The 12,052-nt window shown below is 39.3% G+C and overlaps 1 protein-coding gene across 2 annotated transcripts in view; it reads right to left on the bottom strand.

Moving 5' to 3' along the window:
* KLHL29 (kelch like family member 29) overlaps positions 1–12,052 on the bottom strand; it is a 389,804-nt gene that overhangs the window by 58,303 nt on the left and 319,449 nt on the right. For both annotated transcript variants that reach the window (XM_032185708.1, XM_032185707.1), the window contains one exon: positions 10,734–10,872. In XM_032185708.1, coding sequence (XP_032041599.1) covers positions 10,734–10,872 — 139 coding nt within the window. The remainder of the gene's footprint in view (positions 1–10,733; positions 10,873–12,052) is intronic.

Genomic DNA, 12,052 nt, shown 5'->3' with positions numbered 1-12,052 from the left:
ATAGAAATGCAACTGAGTTTTCAGCACCTTGAGTTATAAATACATGCATATCTGTGCATTTTCACTGCATTATTCGTATCAACACATTCACTTAAAAGAACTTCCGTGTGATTCAGTTCAAAACATTTAGCAGTGAGATTCTTCAAGTTGCAAAGCTGAATTTAGAGCCTAGCTAAAGTAGCTGTGTAAGTGAAACACTGCTAGTGTATCCACTTGTCAATTTATGGACAACGCTAGTGCCTCTAATCCCGGCTTCCCTCATGGTTTGGACATGCTGCCTTTAACCGGCTTGCAACATTATTTTGACTGACTAATGGTTTGGCTACAGCCTCACTCAATTTCAGATCAAATGCGAAAAGCTACCTTTACCCGGTGCAGATGCCAGCCAACTCTCTGTTTACAAGCTACAGTCACAACGTCAAAACAAATTCTGGATGTTCAAAATGGAGCCATCTGCACAGAATAAACATGAAAAATGTGAAACGTTTTATGTAAATGTACATTACTGACTAGGAACAGTTGGTTCAACTTCCTCCCAGACTGCCTGGTGGGGAACAGGAGGACTGACAGAGTTTGTGACACCTATTTACATCTGAAGCCATATGACTCGCTGTGCTGTAGTCTCAAAGGTATGATGAAGATGGGTACTGAAAGAAATTATTATCTTGTAAAATAAAGGCACTCTCAAAATTACCATTTGTGTACTTTCCCCAGCCACCAAAGCAAAGACCGTATGGCACAGGGGACTTTGTCTTTTGCTTTCACCCCGTCCAAGGTCCATCATGTCAGCTTGCAGAGAGCCTGCCACCATTACCTGCTTCTTCCTGAAGAGACAATGGCAAAGAGCTAGATCCGTAATACAATTACATAATCCTCAATTTTGTTTGTATTGCACTTTAGCAAACAGGCCTCAGAATTTGTTTATAAGAAACGGGAAATCAGACTAATTCTGGAATTTTAATTAAAGAAAAAATGGTATTTCTGTCTATCTACTGCTTAGGGTCCCATACAGCTCAGGAATCTGAATATCCTCCGCTAAAAGTACATGCAGGACACTGGAGGGCTGCCAGCACATTTGCAGGAGCCATCCTGGAGCAAGGCATCTGAGGCACATATTTTGGGGCCAGCCTCTCCCTGCATGGACCAAAGCAATGTCCCAGCCTGGCCTCGGCACCTTGCACTCTCCCAGGATCTGCCCCATCAGCTTGACACCCTGGTCTTGTTGGCTTGCTTTCATAATTAGGAACATGAATGTTTACCATACGTTAATTGTGTTCCCATTCCACTGGAGCAAAACACTTGCTACCAAGATAGATAGGATAAAACAAAACCCAACAAATTAAATTACTTTGTTCCCTGGACAGTGTTTTAGTCTACAGAAAACAGGAAATATAAGATTTTTATGTAAGATGAAACACTTAAATGAAGGGAAACTTCTTCTTTTTATCTCTGTCAAATTATTTTGATTACTGAAAAAGGACTCCAGACTGGGACAGGCAGCTTCTCATGAGGCTTAACAGCCTGCTAGCTATGTGCTCATTAAAAACTTCTGTTCAAGTCTATACAATTTAGGCTGAATATCTTGTTTACTGCAGAATGTAAATCTTCAAGCATTGAAATTCCAGGCAAAGAGAGTGCAGTGTTGTTAACTGTCCACTATTTGACTTTTCATCATCATCAAAGTTATTAAATGGTTCAAAACCCACATGTCTATTTATCTTGGGAGAAACAACCAAAAAACTTAGTCATGTTCTGCCCAAACTTCAGCTATGAACAGAACAGACATGGCACCCTACATGGGAGGTAGTATTTCATGCCAAAAAGCTTGATTTATGATAATTACAGGCTCATGAGATATGAAAGCATAGAGGCACAAACAGACCAACATGCATCTCCACAACACACACCCCAAGATGCATGTACACAGAGTGGTAACAGGTTATTTACTGAGTTGTTCAAGTTTATGCAGCTGCAAGGTAATCCATCATGTAAATGATGACAGGAAGGGACATTTATAGAGCAACATCATTGCAATATGTATGTCATAAGGCACTGAATGTTCTATTAAACAGGATTTAAAAAAAAAATAAATTACTCCCTAGCATTACTTTTCCTTTGGAATTATTTTATCAGCTCAGAATGTATTAACTTGCAAATCTCTGCCTTCGTTATACCATCTTGTAGATAAATATTATCTTTGAGCCTCAGCCACTATCCATCCGTCTCATGAGAGAAGAAAACATATACTGTAATGGTGCTATTGTATGATTACGATAAAGAACTCGTAAAATCACAAGATTAAATAAATTACATTATTTAAACACAGGCTTGCAAATTTGTCATGAAAATTTACCTGACCAACAAATCCATTTGCTCACTTTTTACCGCAATGTTGATACAAATAATGTTCCTTGCTCCAGGCAAACAAAATTTGGCAAGACTGGTTTAATGCGTTAGGGTCAAACGCTGTCTGTTTGCACCTGCTCTATCAGGAGAAAATCAGGGAAGTGAAGGGCTGTGGGCTTGGGCATGCACCAGAGTTCCTGCTAATTCACCATCACAGAAATGATCATTACAAACCAAGACGACCAAGGGGATTATCAGCAAATGCTTTTGTTCACAAACAACATGGCCGGAATAAAACAAAACAAACAAAAGAGCCACGTCTGGTATATACCCTTAATGCTTTTCAAAGAAGGAACAGAGTCTAATTGCTGGTAAAGACTCTAAAGGAGCGGGATCACTGGCGGCCTGTATGGCTATAATGGAGGAGATCTCAGTCTGAGGCACAAATCTGCCTCCCTGCTGAGATTTAAGAAAGAAGATGACAAGTCTCAAGGCGCAAGTGAATAACAAGTGAATAGCAAGTGCCCTTGGAAGTACAGCATTCATGACATAGACTTCTGCTAGGGGCTGAGAACAAACAGGCTCTCACAAGGTACCAATGGAGAAGGAAAAAACTGGGCCAATTTATTAAGAGCACAGGCTCCAACTTGCTTGGAACTATTTCTGGCTGCCTAATTCAGCAATATGTGGCAAAACAGCTCGAGGTTTGTTAAAGGTAAATAAAAGATGCAAACAGGTTTTGGGGGATCATATGGGAATGAAAATTTGAAGTAAAATGACAATAAACATTTATTCTCATCAAATTTAAAGCTCACCCCCTTAACCAACTCATACCTGATTTGTTTTAATGATATTTATTACATTATCAAAACCCAGCTTAACAGAGAGCTGGCATTATGCAGCTAATAAATCTGTTTCTTAGGAATGTAGTGAAATTTATACAAGTAATTATCTAGGTAAGTCTATCCAAGGTTCTTTCTCATCACTGCGATGTCTGGAGGGAAAACAATAATAAAATAATAATAACCACAATTATTATTTATTACTACTACTACTACAATTATGGTAGTGCCCTAAGATCCCAATCTGTGTTGCAGTAATTAGAATTAATGTTGTCAGGCACCGGTTCTTTCTCACTCAGCTACGGGGTGTTGCTAGCACTCATTTATGGTACATGCAGGACCAGACTGTGCCTGGGACATCAAGAAAATATAATCTATCATATCATATCACCTACGGCCACGGGATATGCAGAAAAGACACTCTTCTCGGTGACAGTGCTGGCACCAACCCGCACAACTGCTCAGAGCACCGGAGTCACCAGAGCTTAGTGCTGCACAAGCAAAAAGACAGGATCCTAACCTGACATGATCATAACCTGGTCATATTAATTCAAATTCATTATCCCAGTCCAGCAGTGGCTAATCCTTGATGATTTAAATAAAAGGAAATGAACTGCTGCTCCCCGGAGCTACCTGCTAGCACGCTCGAGTCTGAGATTTGATTACTCTCATTTTAAGGCAAGACTTGCATTTGGAAAGGGCCCAAAATGACAGCTTTCAAGAACACAGCTCCAGTCTCTATGCCATGGAAGTTTTTTTCCTCATCTTTGATCTATTTAGCTTTAACTGGACCTAATTAGATAACCGTTTCCTTTTACCCCTATATTTCGACACAGCCAAGCCCAGACGGTGCTGTGCGATGTAAGGAAATACAGGTGGGTCACACGCAGCAGCTTCGTACTTGTGGCTGTATGACAGCTGCATCGCATGATGGCCAGAGCAAGAGAAGTGATAAACCTGTCGTTCCTTGGATAAGTTTTGCAGGTTCTGTAGTTGTGCCTAGAAATTAGGTGAGTGAGAAGCCCAAACTATGATAAATAGAGATGCTGTCAATGAAGGAGAGGAGTGAGAGATTAAGTGATCCTGCACGGTGCCTCGGCAAGATGCAGCCATTCCGAGGCAGAAGTTTCAGCTCTGTACCTCCAGGCTTGAAAAGGAGCCCTTCTGCTCTCCTTGCCGGGGCTTCTCTCCAGAACAGGGCCCATCGATCTGACCCTCTTTGCAAAGCCAGCGTCCAGCCCCTGCCACTCGCCCTCCTAAACCACGGCCACACTCCCTGAGCTGCAAAGAGCCGGGCTGCGACGCCTGCTGTGGTTCCTTAGCCTGGCAGTCTGGCAGCACCGCTGAATGTTTGTAAGCTGCAGCTCATTTAGGTAGAAGCCCATACATTTTTGCTTGATGAAAACATGTTTTCCAAGGCCCGGCAGCTGCAAAATTTGAAACCCAGCAGGCAGCTCTGACACGCGGGTGTGAGTGTGGCTGCTCGACAAGGCAGAGCGAGCGAAGCGTGCTCACGGAAAGGGGGGCATGAAATGCAGAAAGCTGTTTCCCTTTGCCAGGATTTTGTGCCCAACACACAGTAATTATCAGTTCCTCGATTAAGAGAAAATGTCGTCCATAGCATAATTTACACCTGTACCCTGGCAGTAAAAGGGTGAAGGATATTTCATGCTCCTGTGCAACTTCCCGTTCTCCTAGGCTCCTTTAAATGGTTTAGCAGAAACCACTGGCACTGTCTACATATGATATACCTCTCCTGGCATCTGACTCAAACATTGTATTTTTAACTCCCATTTCTCTGTTTTCAAAGAAATGTTATAATTTGTTTCCACATTCGTTCAGTTCTACAATGGAGCTGGAGCATGCAGATGTAGAAATGCTGCCTACTCTTCTCCCGGAGTTTAAAGCTAGCTTCTTAATAGGCAGGAAAAACACGAAGGGGTCACTAAGAGTAGATTTTTCTTTCATCTGCTATTTTTCATTTTGGGCTTTTTACAACGTAAACACAAACCAGACAGTCTGTTTTCCAGACACCTAAATGCTTTTGCAGTTTTGTCAGACTGTTTCAGATGGATAGCGGCAGGTTTCTCTGTCTTGCATCCAAATGCTGCCTTTCTTCACAATGGTGTAAAATGCAGAATGACATCTCTGTCTTCAGCGTAGGTGTGAGGCAAAAGGAATTTGGTCCTTTCACCCTAAACGCTTTATGTCTCCCGCCTTCCTGGTCTGCCTCCAAGCCCTTAAAGAGTATATACAGCCCTATTTTAGAAAAAAAAAAATAATAAAAAAACTTGCAGAAAGAGGCAAGGTATAGTGGAAAATCAATTTGGCCATGAACTCGCAGGCTCTGCTCCTTAGGAAAAGACGGGTGAACACAGCGTTGCCAGATTACACTGCATATGCAAAGATTGCTTCGTGACTGAATCTCTTTGCATATGCGACTTACTGCTCTGTGCTACCGGAATTAGGCAGCCTGTATGACTTCAAGAGTAGAAAGCATCATTAAAAGGACATCTTGAGAAGATAAAGCTTACAGGACAGGATCTGCATATCTTCAGAAACTGACCACAGAGAAATAAAACTACAGTCTGCTAATAAAAGCCAGCATTTTGGCCAAGAAGAAGCTTTTATGTCAAGTACTTCCTATTATTAATGTCATATTTGGTAGAGATTCCAGCATTTTGGGGTGGATTAAGAAGAAGAAAACAGCAAATTAAAATGTTCCGGTGAAACTCTCTTTGTTGCAGAAATATCAGGCATTCCATTTATCCAGCAGCTGCATTTGTCTCTTCCAAGTGCAGCTGGAAAAAATGACGCCTCCTCATGGGATTTTCCATTCCTTCCTTCCTCCCAGAACACACACATCTTCCATCAATTTCTTCCAAGGCAGATACAAAGACACAGAACTCATTTCTCTCCTTCCTCAAACCAAGGAGCTGCAACTACAACATTGGCTTGAATAGGTGAATCTAAAAGAGGGACATGTTTGAGGTGGATCTTGACGGACCTCTCATTTTTTTTATGTGTATATATATAAGCCTATGTATACAGCATCCAGACGAACACTAGTTTCTGGAAGAAATAATTTGTATACTTTTAGCCAGCTATGATTTAAGTGTCTAATGAAAGCTGGGTGACTAGTCTTTCTCCCTGAGCAATGAAAAATGAGTGCTTCCAGAAGGGAATCCATACTATTTACCATAAGGGGGGACGAATTCCCTTCCAGACATTCCTGTCTTTCCTCTTGACTGCAGAAGAAGCGTAGACAACCAGCTCAGGCTGGACCCCTTAAATAAGCAATGTAACACTCACCATAAATCTGTAGTCTAACCAAATCACCTTGGCTCTCTCTTTATTAATAGTAAAGAGGGACAGTCTCATCCTTCATCTCATCTCTTAGATACCGATTTTATGGTCCTTTACCTCCTGGTAAAGCATCTCATTTCTGCCTCTCTCTCTGCAGGCTATAGCAGGAGTTGAGATAGTGAGTTTAGACTAAACCTGCCTTTGATGCTGACCTTGGACCTTAATATTGGTTGACTAACAGCAAGAGACAATAACCTCTTGTTCCTCCAGAGGGATCTCTACTTGCCTGCACACAGGTACCTGAAGTAGGAGGTAAGACTCTTTCTGGAAGCCTTGAAGGTGCTTTTTTCTTCATTGCTTGTGCCAGAAATTAGAGCCTTGCTTTGGGAAGGCTGAGTTCTTAAGTACCTAAAACATAGGTATGAAGTAGAAGCCCAAGTCAGGCAGACTGAAAGCAACTGTGGTTAGTGGTGCACTTGAAATATATAAGATGGTATTTAGGGGTCATTCCAGCTGCTATTTATCATCCATTTTCTCCTAAAGGCCATACTGCAGTAATCTTGTATGCGTCAGCGTCTGAAGAAGCTGACTAACCATATGATTTTCCTAAGTGCAGATGAAGTACGTCAACTTCTCTATATGCTCTATGGCTGAAGGAGCAAGCAATAAGGCCAAGCATTCAACTCCATACCTGTCATAAAGTAGTCACTAATATCCACCAGAAAAAGACTGTATTTTAAAGAGGATTTTACAAAGAGAACACAAGGAAACCTAGCACTCTGAAAGTATGTTTAATATTGCATAAAATTCTTCCTGACATTGCTAGCAATATCCCCACAAACCCTGAGGTTATTGCAACATATCCTGCGGTGGGACCAGCCTTGAGCATGCACCCATCCTCACATGTCCCGACCCATCCTCTGCACGTCTCTTTTCTCCCTTCATGGCTGCAGTGAACTGCAGCAGAAATCACGAACATTTCACACCTGCTGTTCCTAATAACTAATCCTTTTCAGATGACTTTGCACTGAAAAGGACTGAGTGTTTTATAAGATCAGCTGCTGCTGATCAAGAACATTGAGCCCTGGCTTAGGGTTGAATGTTGTGCAGCTCCTCATGGGGGCTGGTTAACGCACTTCGAAGAGCTTGGCATGGTGCTGACCTCAGGCTCAGGACTAGCCCAGCCTCAAAATGCCCATGCTCGTATATCTGAAGATAAATCACATGGAGTAAGAATTTTTCTGTATTAGGACCAGAATATGAGAAAGAAAGGGGTTTCGAAGTGCATTCTCATTACCAAATTTATGTCATAAAGAATAAATAATTTTAGAGTTGTTTTGGTCAATCAAACCTGGTTCAGCACTGTGCGCTAAAGCCATGTTTTTTTTTTCCCTACTAATACTATGACTCATTCTCATCAAATAGCCTTGCTATTGGGCAAGCACCTCCAGTTCTATTATGCTTTTTGTCTATGTTTTGTTTTTTGAAGAGGAGATAATTGATCTTATTTGGTTTTGAACATTTCATTTTTATTCTTTTGAGACACCACTTGCTATTCTACTGTCAGATACCAAGTACAACACACAGTGGAATCAATGGCAGAACATGAGGCTAACGATAACTAGCCCATGGCAAAGAATAGCTGAAGTAAATACTATGAAAGATACATAATTCTCTTTCTGCATCTTTATATGGATGTGCATAGCATCACCAAGAATAGATCATCTTCCCATTGAAGTTTCTGCTAACCCATTGATTCCAGTTGGAATGGCATTGGAGTTTAACCCTAGCATGCGTTGATGGAAATGGCATTTATAATATATTCAACATAAAGAGATCTCATTTATTCTTCAAGAAAAATGTCATTTCTTGTTTTGATTTCTATAATAATGCAAAGAATGCAATATAAATCACATTAAGCTTTATGCACCATCTCAAAGGAGCTGCTAACAAATATCAGGAGAGGATTCTAGACATGCTATATTTATAAACATACTGACTCTGTGAACTATAATGATTTTGGATTATTAAGGGCATGATCTTAAAAAATACCAATAGCCTCTTGCAACTTAAGTCCTTGACTTTCATTGACTTTATGAGGTTTCTAAAAGGACTATGCTTTACACTGCAAATATCCTCTAAAAAGCAGGTCTTCTGAAATTCCACCTTGTAGCCCTAAAATATTGTCCTGCAAAGACACATTTGCTTAGTTTACAGGTGAATATTTATTTTTCTCACCTGACAGTTTTGCAAACTCAACTGGACGTCAAGCTGGATTTTTCCCTATTCAAGCATCATCATCAGTAAAACAAGTATTTTTGCCTTGGATACACCTGTGCAACTCTATTAGCCTTCATCAAGGTTACATGTGTGCAACTGAGGTTATATATGGAAGACAACTGAGATGGAGAGACCTGACTGTGGACACAAATCGACCTCTGGAATATTTATTGCTGCTGATGATGTGAAAGAAGGCAAAAAATGGTGAGGTTGGCAAATGGACGAAACCTCTCCCTTATTCTTGCATCATGTGTGAGTTTTATGTGAACAACTGAAAGACAATAAATGCTGAAATCTAAGGTTATAAATGCTGAAATCTAAGGTTTTGCTTTCATAGTCACTTTTAAAAGATTTTTTTTTTTTAATTTTATTTCTTGGTTTTAAATGAGTGCAAATCAAAGAGTTCAGTCTAAATTACATCTCCATTTGGTAACAAAATAATAAAGCAGCAACGTTCCTCTAGTGTGTGCTTCTAGAAATAGATGCTGCCTGGTGACTTATACACACAAGCAGATGTGTTTGTAGCAAAATCCAGATGACAGTCTTTGGCCACTCAGTTATTGTATTTCTATAAGTTGATTCTAAGATGTTCTTTCCATCCAGACTCTACACCTTATCACCCTAAAAGCATATACTCTAGCCTTAACTATTAAATGATAATGAGCAGACAGAAGAGAAAGGACAGGAGAGATCTGGCATAGCTACAGCTAGCAATCATTAGATTTACAGAGGGGAAAAGACATGCTTCCTAGGCCAACATATTTTTTATGAATAATTGATAAGGCAGTCAGCACAGTTATATCATAGAAATGTAATATATATCCATAATTATAAAACCAGCTTTGTGCAAAAGGACATAATACACTGAAAGGAGATACCAGCCAATATGCCATCCTGAAATAAAATACAGTCACTATTGTGTTAGTTGGCAAAATTTAAATACAGGATTTGAAGCAAGCAAAATGTTCTTTAATCCCATTTTTTAGCACAGTCCAGGCTCAGTCTGCTCAGGAAAATACTGCAAGGCAAAATCAGCAGCTGCATTAATTTGCTGATGATTGAGAGAAAAATGAAAGTTATCCTCATGTTTTTTTTCTCCCTACTTGCTACTCTAACTTACTAATAATACGAGAGTACCAATTTATTCCTATGCGAGTATATGAAGCATACAAATTGAAAAATCAATGTAATGGAAAAAAAAGATTATCATGCACTGTTTAGAATCAATCAGCTAGAAACAGAAGGGGAAAATGCGAAGGTGGAGACATGATGTTTAGAAAATGTACACATTGCACCTACTCTAAGCTAGGTGTTTGTAGGAAAAAACTACTCTTTGTCTACAATGCAGACTGAGCTATATTTTGACCAGAAAATTGTCTTATTTCCAATCTTTTCTAAAGAAACTCATCAGCTGTTTTTTCTTCTTTTATAAGTCCCTGAATAATAAAAAATATCAATCCCTTTGCCCTTACAAGCCACACAAAAGCATGTAACAAAGATTTCAGGGTGAAGGGATTAAGATACTCAAAATGCTTTATTAACATGACGTCTCAGCATCATTCACCAGAATGCTGATGGCTTATTGTAGCTTGAAGGATAAACTTCTGTCATATGTGATGGAGTCCCTTGAAAGCATCGACAGCAAGAGTTTTTAGTTGTGGTCTGAATCACTATTAGTACTTCAGTTTAAATCTTAGATGTCTCAGTGGTGGAACACTTTCTTCGGCCAAAACAGGCCTCGACTGATCAGAAATAATTACACTGTACGAGTCAGACGTGTAACAAATGGATCTGAGTTTCAGTTTGGAAATACATTCAGAGGAGGTGGAAAGAATGGCTACTGGCTCTGTGACAGGAGATTCAATCTTCATAAACCTGCAAGAGAGGGGAGGAAAAAAAAGCGACACAAATGCGCCCTACAAAAGAACAGAGCAGATCACAGCTGGAAGGAAGGCAAACCTTTTAATCAGGTCCTTGAAATACAAGCTGCAGGAAGCTAGAACATTTTGGTGGACTTCAAACTCTTTGCCTTCAACAATAATTTTCAGGTCTGTAAACTCTTTCGCTCTGCGTTGCTGGTTCAACTCCTTCAACATTTCTGCAGAACAGAGAAGACAGACAGTGCCAGGGTTCCCATTAAGAGTTTTTTATTTTTACTTTTTATTTTTTCAATTTTTTTTTTTTTTTTTTGTAAAGAAGTAGAGAAACAGGAAACAACTGATAATTTTGTTGGTAAGATTGGCTCAACACAGACAGTCAGAAGTTACAAACAAAACATATTAAAAAAAGAAAAAGAAAAAGCAGGAACCAGTAGGTCTAAACAACGGAAATATATACAGAAAAAAAGCAAAAACAATCCTAAATTTGGAAGGGTTAAAATGAAAACAAAATCTTTCAGCATCAGCAAATCAGAAACACAGAGAATGCATTATCACAGAAAAGTTAAAATAATTTGTTATAATGAAAATCAAGAGCTAATGAATTTCTACCCAAATGCAAATAAGTTTTGAACATACTAGAATAATAGTAGCAAAAATATGGTATTGTGATGTAATATGAACTGGATATGGGTCAAAATAATAAAACCACAAGACCTGCAAAAATAACTTATCCTTAACATAGTAAAAATGTGTTAAGCCTCTCAGTTAACAGAATAAAACAGTACTTATAAATAAATAGAAATTACAGTGCATAAAAAATTAACCAAATTATCATTGCACCTTGCAATATACCTCAACTATATAGATTACAATTGTATATGTTTTAGAATTAGTTTAAAAGCATTCTTATGATAAAAAATAATCTCACGCAGAGAATAAATTACTGCCTTTTATAGTAATTCCCATTTTTTCACTCCAAGGATTTTTACCATCACAGCATTTTTATTTTTTAGCCTTCAATGGCTTCATTTACAGCAACAATCAACTTTCACACATCATAAAAGAATCGTAATGATTAAAATAACCTATGAAAGTGTTTCCATCCTGCAATAAAGCACCTACCTTGTGCGATGCCTCCTTTTTATAAAGCCTACTGGTGCTAACGGAATGAAATAATAGCATGCCACGTCTTCATATGTGGATGTGAGCTACTAAGCAACCTACATGCTTTACACACTGGCCAGACTTTTAAGGGTAAGACTTCCCTCCAACTTTGTGGACCAAAGGGGCTATCAAGATGAATAATATACTTTTCACCTGGGCAATAGCGTGGCTGCTCAGAAGCCAGTGATCAAGATGATAAAAGAGCTGATTTTAAATACTAAAGGATTTTGGTTT

This window comes from Aythya fuligula, chromosome 3 (assembly GCF_009819795.1).
Source record: "Aythya fuligula isolate bAytFul2 chromosome 3, bAytFul2.pri, whole genome shotgun sequence".
NCBI classification, from domain to species: domain Eukaryota; kingdom Metazoa; phylum Chordata; class Aves; order Anseriformes; family Anatidae; genus Aythya; species Aythya fuligula.
The sequence above is the reverse complement of the archived record's forward strand: the minus strand, read 5'-3'. Positions and strand labels throughout refer to the sequence as shown.